Source organism: Lemur catta, chromosome 1, assembly GCF_020740605.2.
Source record: "Lemur catta isolate mLemCat1 chromosome 1, mLemCat1.pri, whole genome shotgun sequence".
Classification (NCBI taxonomy): domain Eukaryota; kingdom Metazoa; phylum Chordata; class Mammalia; order Primates; family Lemuridae; genus Lemur; species Lemur catta.
In genome coordinates, this window is record NC_059128.1 from 23,012,296 (window position 1) to 23,035,791 (window position 23,496).

Consider the following 23,496-nt stretch of genomic DNA (forward strand, 5'->3'; position numbering starts at 1 on the left):
TTACGCTCTGTGTCGCCGGGAAAGACCCGCCCCGCGGTGCTGTCGCTCGCGCTGGAAGAAGCGGAAGAAGATGGCGCTCACCAGGTGGGTTGTTGACTCGGGTCTTCGATACGGAAGGGTCTCGGAGTACCGATCTTTTTTATTTCTCTGTCCACACTCTCCGGGCGGCGATCTAGCCCGGAGCACAGAGTGTCGTGGGCCAAGACTCTGGCTAGGCCTTCCCACCGGCCGCCGTGGCGACTAGGCCTCGCCAAAGCTGGGGTCTTTGCTGGGCGGCTTCCAGGATTTAGTTTGCCCCCTCGCTGAGGCCGAAAGCCGAGGCGTGGCCTCAGACGCCCAGGAGTCGCACAAGTTTTTCGCTAGAGCATCTTTCAGGGTGTGAAGAGCGCTCCCTCGGGTCCGCGGCTTGGGGGGACTCGGCGGGGTTGTGGAGGGCAGCGGCTTATCTGTCTGGGCGGGGTGGAGCGCGCGGGATGCGACTGCGCGGCTTTCCGGCGGTTTGCTTGCGGCGGTACCTCTCTTGCCGCCGTGCACTCGGTTTCCCGAAACGAGGATTCCTGAATAAAAGGGGCCCAGAGCTGAACAGAGATTTTAAATGAGCCACGGTAGTGGCCACTGTCTACTAATGTGCGCCGCTGCTCCGCCCTTTAACTTTGGATCTTAGAATTTCTTCGGTAGATAGAACCACCTCAGATTTTTGCTGTTGCGCGTTGCCTTAGTAACCTTATGTAAAGCGCTCCCCGCCTGTAAGATAAAGATGCTCCAAGTGGGAGATTCCAAGAAGTTATGCAACTCCCTCTAGTCCGTGACCTTGCTACCCCACCTAAGTAGAAAAACTTTACGTGTGAACTCAACGAGAAAAGTCTAGTGTTCAAGAAGGTTGTAAAGAAAGTAATTATTTTAGGACATAGCTTGAACCCCGTTAACAAACTTCATTCTTCTCACGTATTTTTCCTGGTTGATGACAGTATGAATCCTAAAAATGTTTTAATCGGAAAATTCTTTCGGGAATTTTGATTCGCCGAAATTCTGTTGGGTGCCTTACTCTATCCTAGGGGTTATGTATACAGAAGGATGTCTTCGGCTTCACGGAAGTTGGAGTAGGAGACATGCAGATATAAAATTAAGAAACAACACAAAATGCTTATTTTGGTAGTACTAACCGTAATGCAAAAGGAATTAGGTGGAATGAGCTCTACAGCCTGGAGAGTTTCCGTCAGTAAATGTTACAGGCTCCAAATATTTGAGTGCCCCCCAGGTATGAGGCACTGTGACTTAGACTAGTAGAGTTATGAGGGAACGCTTTATGGACAAGGTGGAATTTGAAATGGACACACAGGAAAAATTCCTAGAGATGGCATGGGTGTTGTGTGCTTAAAATTGCAGTGGCAGAATGCAATCTTTAAATGGCCAGCCTTGGGGATTACATAGCTTTCTATAGCTTCCATCTGGTGTTTATCAGTAGTATCCTTTGTAATATCCTTTATAATAAACTAGTAAAGGTGTGTCCCTGAGTTCTGTGAGCTGTCTTAGCAAATTATTCAGTTGGTGCAAAAGTAATCGCGGTTTTGGACTGCATTTTAAATCGTTATAGCTAGGCTCAAACACATCTTTATTAATCAAAATAGGAACCATTACAATCAACATATTTTTGCCAATGAGAAATAAGTTTGTTTATTCCTGTAACGTAAAAATCTGTGCTTCGGGATTCGAGGAACTCTTGGAAAGCATTTTCTGCATCCTGCTGGTTGTAAAAGTGTTTTCCCTGCAAAAAGTTGTGGAGATGCTTGAAGAAGGGGTAGTCGGTTGGCGAGAGGTCAGGTGAATATGGCGGATGAGGCAAAACTTCGTAGCCCAATTCATTCAACTTTTGAAGTGTTGGCGTTGGTTGTGCGTCGTGGGGTGGGGCATTGTCCTGGAGAAGAATTGGGCCCTTTCTGTTGACCAATGCTGGCTGTAGGCATTGTAGTTTTCAGTGTATCTCATCAATTGGCTGAGCGTACTTCTCAGATGTAATGGTTTCCCCAGGATTCAGAAAGCTGTAGTGGATCAGACCAGCAGCAGACCACCAAACAGTGACCATGACCTTTTTTTGGTGCAAGTTTGGCTTTGGGAAGTGCTTTGGAGCTTCTCGGTCCAACCACTGAGCTGGTTGTTGCCAGCTGGTTGTTGTATAAAATCCACTTTTCATGGCACATCACAATTCCATCAAGAAATGGTACATTGTTGTTGCATACAATAAGAGAAGACGACACTTCAAAACAACAATTTTATTGAGCTTTTTCACCTTTCCAGTTTGCTTCAAATGCCAAATGACCACAGAATGGTTGGCAACTTCTCATGTATTTGTAAGAGGATCAGCTTCAAGGATTGCTCTCAGTGGTTGTTGTCAACTTCTGATGGTTGGCCACTGCACTCATCTTCAAGCTCTCCTCTCCTTTGCAAAACTTCTTGAACCACCGCTGCACTGTATGGTCATTAGCAGTTCCTAGGCCAAATGTGTTGCTGATGTTGCGAGTTGTCTCCGCTGCTTTACTACCCATTTTGAACTGGAATAAGCAAATCGCTCAAATTTGCTTTTTGTCTAACATCATTTCTATAGTCTAAAATAAATATAAAATAAATAAGTAATAAGTCATTAGCAAAAAAAATAAAGCAAGAAATGCACATTAAAATGATGTATAACATAACCACATTTATTTAAGAATGTATTCCAATATCAAAGGCAAATTTCAGCAATGCTAAAACCACAATTATGTTTGCACCAACCTAATAATTAACCCAAAGAGGGGATCATGAGAACCTTGGTTTGTATTCAGTTGGTCAGTACTGTTAAAATTTCTGAGGAAGAGTTTTCTATAAAAGCATAGGCAAAATTGTTGTTTTTTGTGTGTGTGTGTGTGTTGTTGTTGTTGTTGTTGTTGTTGTTTTGAGACAGAGTCTCACTGTGTTGCCCGGGCTAGAGTGAGTGCCGTGGCATCAGCCTAGCTCACAGCAACCTCAAACTCCTGGGCTCAAGCGATCCTGCTGCCTCAGCCTCCTGAGTAGCTGGGACTACAGGCATGTGCCACCATGCCGGGCTAATTTTTTCTATATATATTTTTAGTTGTCCAGATAATTTCTTTCCATTTTTAGTAGAGACGGGGTCTCGCTCTTGCTCAGGCCGGTCTCAAACTCCTGACCTCGAGCGATCCACCCTCCTCGGCCTCCCAGAGTGCTAGGATTACAGGCGTGAGCCACCGCACCCGGCCAAAATTGTTTTTAATAAATTTTTATTCACTTTGTGGCAAAGTGAATAGCAAATGTAAATATCCTGAGATGGTTTGTTTAAGGAAAGAAAAGAAGGCTGTAGTGACATAAAGATGGTGAGTGCCAAGGGTAGAGTGAATTTATTTCTCTAGCACACATTTAAGGAGCCCTGCTGTGAGCTAGCATTAGGGATGAAGGAAGCACAAGGCATGATTCCTCAGGTTGCTCACAGTCTAGTGAAGGAAGGATAGGTAAATGAACAGATGATTGAAATGCAGTAAGACAGATGTTCTTGTGGTGGTATGCCAAGGGTCTTGTGGGAGCTTAGATGGGGAGCAGCTAACCCAAACTGGGAGACTCATGGCACAGCTCCAAATAAACATTTATGGAACACGTATTGAACAGTATCTAGACACTGTGCCAACTGATTCATGGTTTTTTCTCATTTAATACTTACCAGAACCTGGCCGGGCGAGGTGGGTCACACCTCTAATCCTAGCACTCTTGGAGGCCGAGGCTGGTGGATCGTTTGAGCTCAGGAGTTCGAGACCAGCCTGAGCAAGAGTGAGACCCTGTCTCTATTAAAAAAATAGAAAGAAATTATATGGACAACTAAAAATATATATATATATATAGAAAAAATTAGCCAGGCATGGTGCTGCATGCGTGTAGTCCCAGCTACTAGGGAGGCTGAGGCAGGAGGATCGCTTGAGCCCAGGAGTTTGAGGTTGCTGTGAGCTAGGCTGATGCCATGGCACTCTATCCTGGGCAACAGAGTGAGACTCTGTCTCCAAAAAAAAAAAAAATTCTTACCAGAACCTTATGAAATAGGTACTCTTATGATCTGTCATTACAAATGAGACAAAAGGTTCAGAGAGGTGAGTAACTTATCCAGGTTAGTAAGCGGCATAGATAGGATTTGAACTCTGGGCTGTTGGCCATTACATTACATGACCTCCCCACACTGGATTAGATCCCTCTGATGAAAGCTGTCGTAGCACTCTGTACTTTTCCTTCATTAGTTAATATGATTTTTAATTATGGATTTGTATGATTGTCTTTCTCCTCTGCAAGACTGTAACCTGTCTTTATCATTCTCAGTTTACAGTCTCATTGCCTTCCTAGCAAAGTGCCTGAACCTAAGTAATCAATAAATATTTCTGAATAAATGAATAAAGTCTACTGCTTATTCAAGTATGCTTACTAGCCAAGAATCACAAAGGAATCTGAATTATTTTTTCCATTGGCCATATGCATCTATTGAATCCCTTTGTGGTACTTTGGGGTGTCAATATAATAACATTTATAATACTTAAAAATTGTTAAGAATGGTTTAGTAAAAATGTTACGTTGATTAAATAATAATAAGTTACATCTTCAGGGCTTCTCCTTTGATTGTTTGACCTCTTTAAGTTTTAAATTACCTTCTAAACTAGATACCTTTGATAAAATGCACTTAAATAGGCAACTTGTGTTTTCTTTCTTCTGCGTCTTTTTTACATTCAATTTTAATCCTAGTTCTTTAGTATTGACGCTAAAATAATTAAAAGTAAGGAGTATCAAGAATACCTAGGATACTTAGAAAACCATATATTAGGTAGTCCCTGGGTAATTAAGGTTGTTTACTTTTATAAGAAATGAAAATGGAAGCATAAAAGCTTAATAGTTTATTATGTGAAATAATCTGTTAATTTTTTATTCTGGATGTCAATTGCCTTTGTCCTAGTCAAATGTTTTTACTGTATGCCTTTGAGCATTTCTTTCCACACATGAGAAAATGACTGGTATTGAATACTGCCATAAATCATTGAAAATTCTGCTTTTTTGCTGAAAGGAAAAAGCATTCTAGGAAAAATTGTCTCTGGTGGCCAAATTGCAATAAACAAATTAAATGTAAGAGTTTTTTCAAAATTCTGACTTTTATTATCTTTGCTTGTAGCTTTTTACCTGCACCTACTCAGCTATCTCAGGACCAGCTTGAGGCTGAAGAAAAGGCAAGATCCCAGAGATCACGGCAGACCTCACTGGTATCCTCCCGAAGAGAACCTCCTCCATACGGGTATCGGAAAGGCTGGATACCTCGGTTATTAGAGGTAAATATGGATCTTCAGTTTGCATTTTTGAAGTTGTGCTGAAATTTATTATAGTACTCTATAACATAAATTTAAACCCTAGAACCTCTGATTATGAATTTCTTTGTGATAGAAGTTCTGGTTGTGAGCTCTAAAGACGTGTCCTTCCCTCGGAAGATTTATCTTTTTCTTTTTGTTTGTTATCTGTCACTGCTTTGTGATCACTAGAGAATTGTACCATTTCGTCTATTCTTATGTCAAACTATCAAACATTTACAAAAGAAACTAACATTTTATAAATCCAGGAATTATAGCATATAGAAAATAATGGGAAAGTAAGATTAAAATAAGAGTGAAAGTGGATTTCATGTTTCATTTTTAGGAGGTATAAGAGACAACATTTGGTTGTTTTGGAGGCAGTGAGAGAGAAGGAAGAATCTGGAGTGATCCTTTTGTATCTCTATCTTATTATTCCCAAAGAACAAACTTCCATGGCAGTACCTATTCTTCTGATTGCTCAAGATCTTGTACGTCAGTTTAATAAATATTCCTGTCCCTAATTCCAGGGTAGCAGTCCCATACTTGACCACTTATCTAGGGAGAAAAGCAAATAATTGAGACTAAAATACTTTGCCTCCTCAAGATCTCCTCCACTTTTATGAAGACTTTTTCTTCTCTCTCTCCCAATATTCATTCTGACTCCTGCAAATTTTCTTCCTCCATGTTCCACAGAATTTTCATACCCTGTTAAAAATCTGAAGTGGCTATAACATTCATTTTTGTACCCAGTTATTCTTATATTCATTCTGTCCTTATGTGCTTATGATGTTTACTTTACAAATTTGAAGGGTTCATGCCTTTTTCTCACATGCCTCTAAGAGGTGACCACAGTATTCGTTAAATTGAAACTTATTCCTTAGAACCCTACCAGAAGCCATTTGTATTCTCAACCTCTCTCATGTTAGTCATTCTCCTGCGTACCAGACTATAGAGCCTATAAGATGAACGTCCCGCTAGATCATATCTTGTCCTAACATATTCGCTGTTTTTTTTTTCTCAGCTTTCCTTTGGTCCTTATGAATTCTAGTGAGTGAAGGGCCAGTCTTACTATAATTATTAAAGGATTTTTGTTGCTGTTTCTGTTCTCTGTAATAGTGTAATTTGTGAAAAACAGAGCAAAATAAAAGATCATCAAGGAATCTTATCTGGGGCAGAAACATAATGATTGGCATTATTTAATAGAGGACTGGAGTGTCTCTTTTATAGATTATAAATATTCTTTGGTCTCTCAATAGATTACAGAATAAGGGTGGCAGGCATCATTTTATATACAATGGAAAGCTCATCCTTGCAGTTCAGCATTATGATATTTGGTTGCTATTAGCTTTTTAAAATCTTACTTGACTATCAAAGGTTTCATATATCCTGGTAGAACAGAACAGTTTATTTGAAAATCAAACAGAAATGTCCAGCTAATTTGGAAATGCCACGGATGCTTCTTGAGGGGAGTGAATGTTCTGTGGAAGAAGGCATTTTGTTCTAGTTTTCAAAGTAAAAGCTATGATTTTCTGGCAAGCTTAATGACCACATAATGCTACATCTACAGTTCTGAAGTGCTTATTATAGTTGAAGAACTCTAGCAAATGTGAGCATGTGTCAGATTGATGGCCTTGGTACAGGAAGCACTTTTCTTAGGAATGCTTTAACTATTTCTGCCTAATTTACAAGAAAATGTCTTTCAGTTTTACTCTGTTGGTTTTCAAAAATTTTAGTGCTGTCTTTAGCAAATATGAATATTGTACCTAGGAACTCATATATCTTGGATCTAATGGAATATTGCCTGAAGAAGTCTTGTAAAAGTGGTTATTTTCACAAAATTTTTTTTATCAAATGATTAACGTATATATAATTTTTATCATGTCTTAGTAGTGCTAATTTGGCTTTTTTGATCTAAAAGAAAGGTATTTCAGAGGAGCAGAAAATACAAAGCTGGCCGAGCCTGGTGGCTCACACCTGTAATCCCAGTACTTTGGAAGGCCAAGGCAGGAAGATCATTTGAGGCCAGGAGTTCAAGACCAGCCTAAGCGACATAGCAAGACCCTGTCTCTAAAAAAACAAAATAAATTTTTTTTTAATTAGCCTAGTATGGTGGTGTGTGCTACTCAAGACGCTGGGGTGGGAGGATTGTTTGAACCCAGGAGTTGGAGGTTACAGTGAGCTGTGATCATGTTTCAGCCTGGGGGACAGGGAGACCCTGTCTCTAAATTTAAAAACTAAAAATTAAGAAAAAAAAAATCACAAAAAAAAAACCCCACAAAGTTTTTTGGAGTCAAAGATCTGGGTTCAAGTCCTGCATATGCTAGCTGTAAGACCTTGGGAAAAATCACTTAATTTTTACAAACCTTAATTTTTTCCATATGAAAATAAGAATTGTAAGGATTAAATGAGATAGTATAAGTGTGAATTATGATTTTTAAATTAAAAGGCAAATGGTACTTAAAAACTTCAAAATTTACACTTGATCTTCAGATGTTTATTTGATTACACACATTTTTTTAAATATTAAATTTTATTGACAGACTTTATTTGGCTTGTTCTACTTTAGAAGTTCTAGTTCTCTCTCCTAAATAATTGTATATAATTACCAGTAGAAATGTGATAAACTCATTTCTGGGTTGTTCCTATCCTATTCATTTGCTTCTCACATAACAGTGAAGAAATGATACCATGTTAATAAAATGATTCCAAGAAAAAAATTCTTAACATTTCTGCCCTAAGTATAGCTTTACCTGTTCCTCACTAAATATATATATGTTATATATATGCTAAAGTGAAAATCTTTGCCTTGTCCTAAATGTTTTGCTTAGTTTCTTCCTGCCACATATATAAAATCCAGATTCCTTGCCATGCCTAAAAGCCCCTTCATGGTCTGGTATTTGTCTACCCATGCAACCTATGTGACAGCTTCACTGTTCTTAAGAAGCTATTGGCCCCACTAAACTCTCATTTCCTAAAATATGCCACGTTTATTCTTGCAACAGGGCCTTCACACTTGCTGTTTGCTTTGCTTAAAAAATGCTTCCCTCTGAGCTTCCCATAACTGCTTTCTTATCATTCAGGCTTCAGCTCACATGTTAACTTCTTCACAAAGGCTGTCCCAACCACCCTATTGAAAGTAGCCCCTTTGCAGTCCCGGTATAACCTTCATGGTACTTACCACAAACCAAAGAGTATGTTTTTTGTGTCTTTGCATACTAAATGTAAACTCCACAAGAGGCAGGGATCTCTGCCATATCTCCAGCATCTAGCATACTAAGGGCTCAATAATTAATTGTTGAATGAATGAATATGTCTTGAATCTCAAATTACTACTAAATAGTTTCTTTTTCTATCTCCCTCCCTCCCTCCCTCCCTTCCTTTCCTTTCTTTCTTTCTTTCTTTCTATAGGATTTTGGAGATGGAGGTGCTTTTCCAGAGATCCATGTGGCCCAGTATCCACTGGATATGGGACGAAAGAAAAAAATGTCGAATGCACTGGCCATTCAGGTGGATCCTGAAGGAAAAATTAAATATGATGCAATTGCTCGACAAGGACAGTCAAAAGACAAGGTAATGCTCTCATTGATTTTCTTTTTCTTGATGATAGATATTTTGTGAAGAATTTTTTTTTTAATTTTGTGGAAATAACAAATCTCTTGCCATTTGTTTTATGTTAAAAGTAGCAATGATGTATACTTGGGCTAATAACTTCAGTATCAAGCAATGACTTTTTCCTTTGAAATTCTCTGAGTTTGTGATAGCTTGTGTATACTCAGGATTTTTATTTGTTTTATATTTTAAAAACAATTATAGTTCTAACATTGTAAAAATGCTGGCAAATTTTTAAAAATCTACAATCCCACTTGAGACCAGCCTGAGCAAGAAAGAGACCTCGTCTCTACTAAAAATAGAAAAAATTAGCCGGGTGTGATAGTGCACTCCTGTAGTGCCAGCTACTCGGGAGGCTGAGGCAAGAGGATCACTTGAGCCCAGGAGTTTGAGGTTGCAGTGAGCGAGGCTCACTGACACAGTGGCACTCTAGTCCGGGCAACAGAGCAAGAGACTATCTCAAAAAAAAAATAAAATAAAAATATACAATCCCAGAGCCCTAAAAAAAATCAACTTTTAATTTTATCTTTAGTCTCTTCTAATTTTTTCCATGTACTAAGAGAGTATTTACATAGATACTTATTTTAATAGTTCATTTGAATATAATAAGTTACACAGACTTCTTTTGCCCTAGATTAAGTACAAAGCTAGCATTTGCCATCCAGATTTAGGATGTCCCTGCTTACAAAGTAATCCAGAAACCAAAAATAAAATTTACTTAAAATAATCTCATCACAGAGAAGCTACACTCAGGGCCAAGGAACTGTTTTTAAGAAGACCTAGTTATTTTTTTTTCTTGTAAATAAATAAGATAGTAATAAAAGATCTCTTCAGAATTAATGATGGGAAAAATATTTGAGAGATGTTAGTGCCTATTCTTTGCCTCTCTTTCCCCCAGGCTTTTTCATTTTACCCTCAAAATAGCACTGACAGCTTATCCTTTGCTCCTGCACCATGGCTGCTGAGTCTTTGGGGAAAACAATTATGTAATCATGCAAATTTTGTCTCCTGTTTCAGCTTGGTTCCGTTGGTACTCCCACCAAGCCTTAATTCCTACACCCTTCCATCCTGTCTCATCCTTAGCAGGTGGCTCCCTCATCCGTTTGAATATAAAGACTATTGGGGCTGGCATGATGGCTCACGCCTGTAATCCCAACACTTTGGGAGGCCAAGGCGGGAGGGTCACTTGAGCCCAGGAGCTTGAGACCAGCCTGGGCAACATAGCAAGACCCTGTCTCAACAAAAAATTTAAAAATTAGCTGGGTGAGGTGGCATGCCGGTAGTCCTAGCTGCTTGGGAGTCTGACAGAGGAGGATCACTTAAGCCCAGGAGTTAGAGGCTGCAGTGAGCTATGGTTGTTACCACTCCCCCCAAGAAACCCCAGCAACTTTAAACTGACTCCATGATAAATTGCATGTTATGATTGTTTGTATAATTTCACAAACTAGCTAAGCCTAAGGATAGTGTTTTTCTTTCTTCCTCACATGGTGAATGTGAGTATGTTGACAGGCTTATCCTTTTAGTCAGTCTAGTTCTTTGCCGGTTTTCAATAATAAGAAAACATCTGTTTCACAGATGAGTTAGTACTTGATCTTGTTCACAAAGCTCATGTGTGCTTCTGATATCTTCAAGAGTATATTGTATTTTTCAGATAACCCTCCCAAGCCCCTTTGCCTCCTGGGATGTACTGAGTTTCTTCACATTTAGTTCTCAGGCTATAAAAATTTGGGGTTTTATAGTTAATTACCATGAAGGAATCTTGCTCTTCGGATGTCCTTCACTCAGCCTTGTGAGATGCTAGAATCTTACTGATGCTCATTTAAAGGGTTATTAACTTTGGAATCCCAAATAAGAAACAGCAAATGGCTCTTGTATTCTAAATTAGTATTGAGACTTTATGTCGAACATATATGACTACTAGGGAGCCATTTACTTAGAATCCCTTCCTATAATGATTGAAGAGTGAATCACTTTTATAATATAAAAAGCTTGTATAATGTAAAAGTGATTAACCCTTCATAGTGTTGGTATTTTTATCTGGAGTGTTATATAACTTTCAATTTGCAGTGGTTTTGATTTTTCCCTTCTAAAAGGAAATAAGACTTCTGAGGTCAGTTAGTAGCTGTGTGATTTTAATGTACTGAGTCTCACTCTTCTCGCTAGAGCTGTGGTCCCCAACCCCCAGGCTGTGGACTGGTACCAGTCCATGGCCTGTTAGGGACTGGGCCGCAGAGCTCTGCTGCTCCCTGCCCATCACATCCGTGGAAAAATTGTCTTCCATGAAACTTAGAAACAGGGGCCCTCACAGCAGGAGGTGAGCAGCAGGCAAGCGAGCGAGCAGAGCTTCACCTGTATTTACAGCCGCTTTCCATCACTCGCATCACTGCCTGAGCTCCCCCACCTGCTGTCCGTGGAAAAACTGTCTTCCATGAAACTGGTCCCTGGTGCCAAAAAGGTTGGGGACCGCTGTGCTAGAGTAAGCTTTAGGGTCCCTTCCAAAATGAACACTCTTAGAGGATGGTTACTCTAATAGCTCACATAACAATAGTACATGTTTTGTGCTAAATCATCTATACTTGCTTGCATGATCCCTCTTACTCCTGAAAAAAAACAAGCTAGAGATTTCCGTTTATAGCCATGAGATAGTTTTTTTCTGGGAAATCAATAGCTTATAGAGAAAGCTCCATAGGGCCTAAAATATAAGAACCTTTAACGTGTAATAGAGTACCCTTAAAATTCATTTATTGATTCATTTGTACAAAAAATATTGACTGAATGTCTCCTGTGGACCTGGCATTGTTATAGGCACTGGAGATACTTTTAATGAATAAGAGATTTCTCATCAGTAATGAGAGTATAATCTTTGTGCATACCTCATAGGGTTGATAAAACGGTTAAATTAGTTAATGTATATTAAACAGTGGCATACAAAGTGCTTAATAAATATTAGCTATTATCATTATTATTTTAATAGGGGAGACAGATAAGTAGGTAAGTAATTTGATACTGTGAACAGCACTTTGAAGACAGTAAACAGAGTGCTATGGAATAGAAGGGGTGGGGAGGGGTTGCTACTAGCCAAGATAGTCAGAGGACACCTCACCAGTGCTGGACCTTTGACCTGAGACAGATTGAGAACTGGAAACAACACTCTATAAAGGCCCAGAATTGGGGAAAAGCACATTATGTTCAAGAAACGGAAGAGCCAGTGTGAGTGAAGCATACTGAGTGAGAGAGTGAGAGTTATAAGGGGAGACTGAGGTGTAGGCAAAATCAGGTTAGGTCACATAAGCCGTAAAGTGTTTTTTTGCTCTGTTATTTGAAATAGGAAATTAGGAATTGCATGTATTTCCTTTAAATTGTTTTAAGGAATGTCATATGATAGAATGCAGTTATTATAAGACTTCGACTTGTGTTAGTAAACAGTTTTCTTCTACAGAAAATTTTTAAAGATCTCAAGTGCCTAGGAATTTGATTTTCTCTCATATTCATAAGTTGTCGTTTCTTTTGTGTCAATAATTTCTAACTAAAGCATTACAATCTAGAATGTTCATTTTTTGTTGAATTTCTGGTATCTCTTTTTTACTTTAAAATCTGCCATGTAACTTTCTGTGAAAATGTTTGAGAAGCGTTAGATGGACATGAAAGTAAGTAATATTTTATCTGTCAAGGGCCTGCAACATCCGTGTCAGCCTAATAGAAACCATGCTGGGCTTAGTAGAAAACATTATACAGTCCTAAATTTGAATAATGGGTATAAAATAAGTTGTATATGTAGAATGTATTTTGTTCTTTCTTTTTTTGTTTTCCCTTTTTGTCTTTTCATGGAAGAAAGTTTTCTGGTGTTTTTGACTATGGCACATGTTTATTTTCTTAGTCTAGGAATAAGTTGATGCCAGAGAAGAGAAGCATAAGTAGGATGAAGTCAATGAAATTTTCTAGGCCTAATGAATTTGGATATTATTTGGTAACCTGACTTAAATTCTGATGAGTTTGTAATCCAAGATAATGGTACTATAGGCAACTTTATATCATCATTAATTTCAAGTCTTAGTGAGCCTCAAAAACAGGGATCATTGATGCATAAGATCTTGTTGGCACAATTTATTTGGCTACTGACTTTATTAGACCATCTCAAATAATTTAAATGTGTGGGGTCAAGGGAAAATTATTAACATAGCCAGGGTAGCAATTTGTGTATATATTTTAAGCTTTCTTGGTTTTAAAATCTAAAAGACAAAATCTGAATGTCCTAAATTTATAAGTGTGTTGAGAGAGGACATGTTGACATCTGAAATGATTTAATGAGGTGGCTTCTTTTCATTCTTTGCTTTTCTTAAGCCTCTTTGTGTTTGAACATTTTAGATCATTTACAGCAAATACACTGACCTGGTTCCCAAGGAGGTTATGAATGCAGATGATCCAGACCTGCAAAGACCCGATGAAGAAGCTATTAAAGAGGTAACTGGGAATTGATGTATTAGATGACTTTTTACATCCTTATTAACTTCCACACCACTCAATGCAATGTTTCTGATTTCAGATAACAGAAAAGACAAGGGTAGCCTTAGAAAAATCAGTATCGCAGAAGGTTGCCGCAGCCATGCCAGTTCGAGCAGCTGACAAACTGGCTCCTGCTCAGTATATCCGGTATGAATCATGCCTAGAAGTCTTAGTTTCATTTGCAACTTGAATCATATTGGGATGGTCCTGATATTCTTTTACTATTCTACTTAGTAACAGTTATAAATGCATTGTTTGGATAATTACTTGAAGCCTATCCACTCTCTTTGCAGACAACTGAAAGCAGAATTTTTTTAAGATGTCCACTTTAAGATACTAGTTTTTATGCTATTTTTAAAATATATTTTTTGTCTTTAGAAATTAATAATTACTTGCAGTATATGATCCCACCCACAATTATTATTTAAAGTTTTCCATTTATATATAACTGGTATCCTTAAAATACTTATAGATTTTGAAGGGTTTCACTCAACTAAATCTTTGCATGGAGAGATGAATAAGATACAGATATTAAGGGAAAATTCAGAGCTGGTAGGGTTGCTGTCATTATTCTTTTTCTGTTTCACAAGCTATAATTAACCAAAAACTGCTAACTGTAAGTTGCCTGCCAGGATTATTATGGGTGTTTTTTCCTGAAATGCAGACTTACAAAATAGGTACTCTTTTCCAGACCTCTTATTGATGAAACTGAACACTGCACGTTCCATGTTGGAAAATGGATGAGGATGGATTATTTGCAAACTAATACCATTCACGTTTACATTTTGCTTGTAACTCCTAATTTCTGTTAGTTTTCTTATCTCTATTATTGTCTTCTCTGCCTAAATATTTTGTAATTTTCCGTTAATACTTTGTGAAAGAAATTGAAAATGTAGTCTAGTTTAGGATTGTAATAGAAGGAAAATACCTACTGAAAGCTTGAACTAGTTACACCTTTAGTTTTCTTCTGCTTTCTTCAGATACACACCATCTCAGCAAGGAGTGGCTTTCAACTCTGGAGCTAAACAGAGGGTTATTCGCATGGTAGAAATGCAGAAAGATCCAATGGAGCCTCCAAGGTTCAAGTAAGTAAATGGCTTTATGAGAATGAACCACTATTCTTAAAAAAGATATTAAAGGAGAAATGTGGCCCAAATGTCCATTAATGGGCGAATGGATCAACAATCTGTGATATATCCATACATGGAATACTTTTAAGCAATAACAAAGAATAAACTTTTGACACACAATGGCCAGGCACAGTGGTACACACCTATAGTCCCAACTACTCAGAAGGCTGAGGTGGGAGTATCACTTGAACCTAGGAGTTGGAGTCTAGCCTGGGCAACATAGTGAGACCCTGTCTAAAACAAACAAAAATAAAAAATGTACATAATAACATGAATGAATCTCAAAATAATTATGCTGAGTGAAGAAGCTAGGCAAAAATAATTACAGTATGATTTCATTTATATAAAACTCTAGAAAATGCAAACTATAGTGACAGGAAGTTGGTCAGTGCTTGCCTCTGGGGAAGCAGGTGGGGACAGAGGAGATGGAAGGGATAAGAGGGATAGATAGTCAAAGGAGCAGGCAGAAACTCTGGGGGTGATGGGTATGTTCACTGTCTTGATTGTAATGATGGTTTCGTGGGCGTATTAAATCAAAATTTAATCAAACTGTACACTTTTTATATATCGTTAATTGTATGTCAATTGTACCTTAAGCTACTTTTTAAAAAGGAAAAAAGCATATTACTCTGTGAAATGATAATATTGTAAGGTGGGATGAGTGATGATAACAGGGTTGGCCGTGTTCTCCTGTTGAAGCTGAGCGATAGTTGTATGATAGATGGGCTTTCGTTTGCAGTCTCTGTTTTTGTCTATATTTGAAACTTTACACAACAAAAAAATGAGGAGGGCATGCTTGAGATATAATACCTAAAAAGGGGAAAAAGTACATCACTCTCTGGTTGTGCTTTGATTTATCCTTCAGGATCAATAAGAAAATCCCCCGGGGACCACCTTCTCCTCCTGCACCTGTCATGCATTCTCCTAGCCGAAAGGTATTCTTTGTTACAGTCTAAATTCTTTTCTTCTACTCATGATTATTCATTTTATAAGTAACCTCCTTATGCCTGTACAGATACATATCACCACACTGAGTAGTAGTTTTCTTATTTCTCAAGATGAAATAGGGACCCAATCAAGATTACAAAGTGTAGTTCCCAGAGTGCTTATGAGGATGTGTATAAAATGTTAGCTATAAATTTTGTTATTAGTAACCTAAACCCTGCATTTAATGCAGTGAACAGAGTCTGCTGTTTCACATGAATGACGTTATAGGAAGTAAATACTTGAGTTCATTAGGTCTCTGATTCGTAATCTGAGTGGCTCTTAAAGATATGTTTCATTACTCAAAAGAACAATTTTTCATCTGAAAGAACAATTTTTCACTTTAAATATGGAAAAATACTAGTCAGCATTTATAGCTGTCAAAAATGATTTCTAGATTATTTTCCATTTTTTACACTAGTTCAAAGTTATTAATACTAGAATCCATGATATGAGAAGATAGTATATATATAGTGCTATCAAAACAAACAGAATTTTTGCCTTTGACTAAATCTGCGTATGTCTGTGTATATGGTGCTGTCTTTGAAGATAAAGATCATACTTGGGTTTTTAACTGGACTATAAATCTAAAAATTTTTTTTTCATTCTTCTATCAATTCAGATGACTGTAAAGGAACAACAAGAGTGGAAGATTCCTCCTTGTATTTCTAACTGGAAAAATGCAAAGGTAATTAAGATGTCATAAAATCAGTATCTTAGTATTATAACCTACTGGAAAACACCCGGGAAAGAGCTACAGCCTGGGTAACTTTAGCTGAAACCTTAGCACTTGCTTAACTGACTAGTCTCAAAAAGGAACACCCAATTTATATGACTTTTTTTAATGTCATAGAAATATTAGTATGCCAGGCACATAAATACTATGTAGATTCTTTTAGTGAATTGCAGCTATCAGAAACAAACAGAAAAGGAATAAGTAGGATAAAGTACCTGTCAATGTAAGATGGTATTCTTTAGAAAATTCAAATTTGTATAAAAAAATTATTTCTGAAAGAAATTAAACCAGTCTAAATGATCATATGACGAAAGAACAGAGTAAATATTTGGATATTTTCAGTGCTTTAATTTTCAACTATTTGTCTGTTTATAACATTGAAGAATTAAGCTATTTAAATCCTATATATCTCTACTGATCGCCAAAGCTTCCAGGAGTTAAGAATCTGTAAAATGTGTGATTAATTTCGTAATCACTATTTCCTCTCTTCATATTTCATGATTTGATTGATTTATTGAGACAAAGTCTCACTCTGTTGCCTGGCCAAGAGTGCCATGGCGTCAGCCTAGCTCACAGTAACCTCAAAGTCCTGGGCTCAAGCAATCCTCCTGCCTCAGCCTCCTAGGTAGCTGGGACTATAGGCACATGCCACCATGCCTGGCTAATTTTTTCTATTTTTTGTAGAGTCAGAGTCTCTCTCTGTTACTCCGGCTAATCTGGTACTCATGGCCTCAAGCAATCCCCCTACTTCAGCCTCCCAAAATACTAGGATTATAGGCGTAAATCACCATGCCTGGCCTCATGATTTTATTTTTGATGGGTGAAGAAGGCCCTTTAACTTCCTTAAAGAAATTTATGTACTCATCCTTAGACTAAAAGGTTGTTGACTGGTCTAATTGGGGTTGATTAATATGTATGCAACTAAGTATCCAGAGTGGGTTCTGTAACACTTCATTTTATCGGGAGACCGTGGACTAAAAGTCAACACTTGGGAGTCTAGTCAGAATCCTGGAAGAATAAAGCTAAGCCTAAAAGTTACATGGATATTCAAGCATATTCCTTGAGTAATTGAAATGGGATGCAAAATTTCAAAATGTAGAATCTCAGTTTTCCAATAAACTTTATCTTATTTTCTATTTTCTAAAATTTAGAGGGTTTTAAGAATCTAACAAGTCATTAAGACAGTACACCAGATTAAACTACCTATAGATACTAAGATTAAAGTAATTTATTCTCCCTTTATATTGTATTGTATGGCTATTTACTTGAGGAGCAACGGTTTAGCTTTTTGACAGCTATTTCCTTTTATTATAATTCACAATATTAACATGAGAATCTTTTTCCAGAGTTTGTGCCCTGAAGTCATATATCATACAGTCTGAGTTTAAATCCTAGCTTATCCACTGCTAACTGTGTGATCTTGAGGGATATTACCTAAGTATCAGTGAAATGGACACAATAATGTTACCGGCTCTGTAGAGTTATTGTGAAGGTTTAGATGAGACCACAGGTGTAAAGTGCTTAATCCTCCACACAAAGCACTCATTGTTAACTGCTATGGTTTTGCATAATTGTGAAGAAAGATGTAAGAAAAAAAATCCTCCAACTAAGTGGTTCTAAAAATGGGTGTATTTAAATTTAATTTTAAATAATTATTGTAGCTCATCTGTGACTGGTGTTTTCTATCTGCTTTCACACAAGGGTTATACAATTCCGTTAGATAAACGTCTGGCTGCTGATGGAAGAGGACTACAGACAGTACACATAAATGAAAATTTTGCCAAACTGGCTGAAGCTCTCTACATTGCTGATCGGAAGGTTGGTCTGTTATAATTTACTTGTTTAATGCTCTTGATGCTTTTAAAATCTCTTCTTGGTTACCTAAGGTACTAGTAATTTAGCTACAATACTGAGTACCCAGAGAAAGTCTCACTTGTGATGTGTGTCCCGGAGTGGGCAAGTAGACATGTACACACACCCACCAGTTGTGATCCAGCTCCCTCACAACATGCTGGAATCATGGTTCGCTAGGCTGATCCCATTTTGTGAAGATTGCTCGTGCTATTGTAGATTTCATAATTTTCCTGTATTTTAGATGTAGATGTCCCCTAAAAGGGCAGTTGCCAGGAAGGGTAGGTAAACATTCTGATGAACTGAATCCTACATAAAATGTCATTAGTAGTTTTGACCATCTATTAATATTTTATATATTATGGTTTTAATATGTGACCTTCAAGTTCACACACATCATGGCATGTGTTTAGAACATGGAAAAGCATGTCTCTTCTATCACAGTGAGAGTTTTATAAAATCTCTCTAGCAGATACAGGCTAAGGTTTTATCTTGAGTTGACTTGATTGATCTTGAAAATTTAATCAGTTCCTGTTATATTATTGATATTGGAAATTGCTTTATTGGTGTCTCAATTTTTTTTTTTAGGTTTTTTTGTTTGTTTTTGGGTCTTTTTGAGACAGGGTCTCACTCTGTTGTCTGGGCTAGAATGCAATAGCTCACTGTCTATAGCTCACTGCAATCTCAAACTCCTGGGTTCAAGCAGTCCTCCTGTCTCAGCTTCCCAGCTAATTTTTCTATTTTTTTGTGGAGATGGGGTCTCACCGTGTTGCTCAGGTTGGTCTAAAACTCCTGGCCTCAAGTGATCCTCCTGCCTCTGCCTCCCAAAGTGCTAGGATTACAGGCATGAGCCACTCCACTCAGCTTTTTTGATTGTTTTTCACAAAGCATTAATGAAATATTTTATTTATAAGATTGACTGAGTCACTATAGTTTAAACCACTAAAACATTCCCAGTGTAAAAAATGCTAATCTTACAGTATCTTCTAAGCAGGATATTGTTTTTAGTGGACAAGAATGTTCATTTTAATCAGCAATAACAAATCTGAATTCTGTGTAAATGCTCTTACAATCCAGACTTTAGTTATAGAGTTAGATGATAGCTGTAAATGCTTATCCAGTGGTACTTCCTGTTTAACATATGACTTTACTAACAGGCTCGTGAAGCTGTGGAAATGCGTGCCCAAGTAGAGAGAAAAATGGCTCAGAAAGAAAAGGAGAAACATGAAGAGAAACTTAGAGAAATGGCCCAGAAAGCCAGGGAGAGGAGAGCTGGGATCAAAACCCATGTGGAAAAAGGTATGGTATTGTCTTTTTTTTTTTTTTTTTTTTTTTTTTTTTTTTTTTTTGAGACAGAGTCTCACTTTGTTACCCGGGCTAGAGTGAGTGCCGTGGCATCAGCCTAGCTCACAGCAACCTCAAACTCCTGGGCTTAAGCGATCCTACTGCCTCAGCCTCCCGAGTAGCTGGGACTACAGGCATGAGCCACCATGCCCGGCTAATTTTTTTTGTATATATATTTTTAGTTGGCCAGATAATTTCTTTCTATTTTTAGTAGAGACGAGGTCTCACTCTTGCTCAGGCTGGTCTCGAACTCCTGACCTCGAGCGATCCACTCGCCTCGGCCTCCCAGAGCTAGGATTACAGGCGTGAGCCACCGCGCCCGGCCTCCTGGTATTGTCATTACTGGGTTGAATTTACATTGTGAACAATATATATCTAATTTTAGAAAATCTGGTTTTTTAAAACCGCAAATAAAAGTGGTAAGAAAGAAAATTTAGATGTTTCAGAAATAATCTAAGAATGGAGAGTAACTTCCGCTTTACTAAGCTGAAGCAAAAAAAAGTAAGAGTGTGTATTTAAAGGTGGGCCTTCAGTATGAGTCTTATACTAGAAATTTTTAACCTGAGCAATATACTTTATAAAATCACACTGTCACTTAAATGATAGGCTTGATTTTCTCTAATTTTCTTGAACTTTAAAGAAATGAGATCTCCAATTGAATAATTCAACTCCCTCACGTGGGAAAATAATCCAGAGTTTTTCTATCTTTAGGCTAATGCACTTCTAATCATTAAATCTGCTGGTATTTTCTCTCTGGCTTTATTTAGTGGTCTGCATTGCGGTAATAGGGGAAGACAAATTCCATGTCTCACTCAAGAAAATTTGTGAGAGTGGTTTTTGTTTGATTAATAAATTCTAGTATACTATAATCATTCATTCATTCAGTTCATATTGAGCACCTACTTTGTGTAAAGTTCTCTTATAGACACCAGGTTTTATGCTAGACAGTGGGGTGGATGGGATATAGCAGTCAACATTCAAGTGGATGTAGACAGACGAAAAAAGTTAATCATGTAGTATGGTAGAAGGTAATAAATGCTGTAGCAAAAAATAAAACAGGGAAGGGGGATATAAAAGTGCCAGAAATAGACAGTGGTCAGAGTAAGCCTCACTTGTAGGATGGTAACATTAGCACAAAAACTTGAAGGAAGTGAGGAAGCAATCCATGTGGATATCTGGAGGAAGAGCAAAGCCAGAAGGATCAGCAAGTACAAGGCCCTAGGTTGGGAATATGTCTGGTGTGCTCAAGGAAGAGCAGTGAGGGAGGAGGGAAGTAGGAAATGAGATGTCAGAGTAGTTAGGGCAGGTAGGAAGAGTAGTGGCCAGATCACATGTGCCCTTTTAGCCATCATAAGGGTATAGCTTTTACTTCAAGTGACAAGTGACAAGTCAGAGTAGTTAGGGCAGGTAGGAAGAGTAGTGGCCAGATCACATGTGCCCTTTTAGCCATCATAAGGGTATAGCTTTTACTTCAAGTGACAAGGGAAGCGATTGAGGGGTTTAGAGCAGAGTGACATGATCTGACATACATTTTTCCAAGCTTTATTGAAGTATAACTGACAAATAAAAATTGTATGTGTTTAAGGTATACAACATGATGTTTTGATATATGAATACATGGTGAAATGTTTACCAGTCAAGCTAATTAACATATGAGTCTCCTCATATAATTAATTTTTAAAATTTTTGGTAAGAATAATTAATATCTACTCTCTCAGCAAATTTCAAGTATATAATGCAGTATTGTTAACTATTATTACCATACAGTACATTAGATCTCCAGAACTCATTCATCCTGCATAAATAAAACTTGGTTCCCTTTGACCAACATTTCCCCTAATGTATGTTTTTAAAGGATCACACTGGCTGCTATGTTAAAAATACAAGATTGTGGAATGGGCATGGGCAGAAACAGGGAAGCTATGTGGAAGGCTATTGCAATAAACCAGATGAGAGACGATAACAAGAGGTGATAAAAACATGTCAGATATTGGATGTATTTTGGAGGTAAAGCTAACAAAATTTGCTTATGGATTAGGTAGAGGTATTAGAGAAAAGTAGGAGTCAAGGATGACTCCAGAACTTTTGTCCTGGGCAACTGGGAGGGATTAAGTTGCCATTTACTAATGTTGGGAAGATAGCAGGAGGAACAGATTTGGGAGGAAAAGATGAGGAATTTAACTGAGGATAGGTTAAGTTTAAGATGAAAGTATCAAGGTTATAGAAGTGTAGAGTTCAACTACAGGCAAGTAAACAAGATTATAAGTAGTGATCCAGTTCCCTGAATCATGCATAAATGACTTAATGTGGCCAGATACAAATACCTGCCTGTTGTATACCTAGCCACTGAAGGTAACTAGAAGTAAAACTTACTGTATCTAAGTTCTCTAAACTGATAAAGAAAAAAAATAGTTTTTGAGAAATTAAAATTTTGAAAAAATTAGTAAAAACTAACATTTGAGTGCTTATGGCAGGTGCTGCTCTGAGGACTTTACATGTATTACCTCATAATCCCTACAGCAATAGTGCAGTGGTACTATTACTATCACTGTTTTACAGAGGAAACTAAGGCTCAGAGTGGTCAAGTAACCTGCGTGAGGTCACATTGCTAATTTATCATAGAAACTAGATTTGAATCCAGATAGGTTAGTTCCAAAGCTCATGCTCTTAATTACATTGCGTCTCCTCAGGCTGGTGAAGGTAGAGAAAGTGAAGATAGAGTAAATGCAGTAGAGATCAAGATACAGCCAGCCCCTATGGAACACAAGCAAAAGGTTCTTTATTCAATAAAATCTTTGAAACTATAAGGGAAAACATATACATAATTCTTTTTTCTCATTTTATTATGAAAATTTTCAAACATACAGAAAAATTGAAAGAATTGTATAATGATCACCATATCCATCAACATCTAGATTCTACAGTTAATATTTCTTTAACAATTAATATGCTTCCATTGAAGAAAACCCCTGGCATGACAACTTCACTGCTGAATTCTACCAAATATTTAAAGAAGAGCTAATACCAATTCTACTCAAACTATTCCAAAAAATTGAAGAGGAAACTCATTCTTTTTTTTTTTTTTTCTTTGTTCATCCTTAAGGAGCAATGGAAACTCATTCTTTGAGGCCAGGATACCCTGTTAGCAAAACCTGACAAGGACAAAACAAAAAAGGAAAAATATAGGCTAATAATCCCTGATGAACACAGATGTAAAAATCCTCAGCAAAATGCTAGCCAAATTCAACAACACACCAAAAACATCATTCATCATGATCAAGTGGGATTCATCCCAGGGATGCAAGGATGGTTCAACATACACAAATCAAAAAACATGATGTATCACATTTAACAGTCAAGAACAAACATTATCATCAGTTCAATAGATGCTGAAAAAAGCACTTGATAAAATTTAGCATCCCTTCATGATAAAAAACTCTCAAACTGGGTATAGAAGGAGCGTACATCAAAATGATGAAGGCCATGTATGACAAACCCACAATTAACATCATACTGAATAGGGGAAAATTGAAAGATTTTCCTCTAAAATCTGGAACAATACAGGAACTCTAACCACTTTTATTTAACATGGTACTGGAAGTCCTAGCCAGAGTGCTTAGGCAAGAGAAAGAAATAAAGGACAACCAGATTGGAAAGGAAGAAGTCAAATTATCCTTGTTTGCAGATGACACGATCCTATATTTAGAAAAATCTAAAGACTCCACCAAAAGACTATTAGAACTGATAAACGAATTTGGTAAAGTTGCAGGGTACAAAATCAACATACAAAATTCAGTACCATTTCTATACACCAACAGTAAACAGTCTGAAAAAGAAATCAAGAAAGCAATCTCATTTGCAATAGCTACAAAAAAATAAAATACCTAGGAATAAATTTAACCAAAGAAGTGAAAGATCTCTATAATGAAAACTAAAATGCTGATGAAAGAAACTGAAGAGGACACAAAAATATGAGAGG

General features: G+C 37.5%; 1 protein-coding gene across 2 annotated transcripts in view; it reads left to right on the forward strand.

Annotated features, from left to right (window-relative positions):
* The first annotated feature begins 22 nt into the window (after positions 1-22).
* Positions 23-23,496, forward strand: part of SNW1 (SNW domain containing 1) — a 29,438-nt gene continuing 5,964 nt past the window's right edge. The window contains exons 1-10 of one of the 2 annotated variants that reach the window (XM_045562634.1): positions 23-84; positions 5,189-5,342; positions 8,769-8,930; positions 13,335-13,430; positions 13,513-13,619; positions 14,453-14,557; positions 15,468-15,537; positions 16,209-16,274; positions 18,024-18,140; positions 19,331-19,472. In XM_045562634.1, coding sequence (XP_045418590.1) covers positions 71-84; positions 5,189-5,342; positions 8,769-8,930; positions 13,335-13,430; positions 13,513-13,619; positions 14,453-14,557; positions 15,468-15,537; positions 16,209-16,274; positions 18,024-18,140; positions 19,331-19,472 — 1,033 coding nt within the window. In that variant the 5' untranslated portion in view covers positions 23-70. The remainder of the gene's footprint in view (positions 85-5,188; positions 5,343-8,768; positions 8,931-13,334; positions 13,431-13,512; positions 13,620-14,452; positions 14,558-15,467; positions 15,538-16,208; positions 16,275-18,023; positions 18,141-19,330; positions 19,473-23,496) is intronic. The other variant, XM_045562645.1, reaches the window with a different exon arrangement.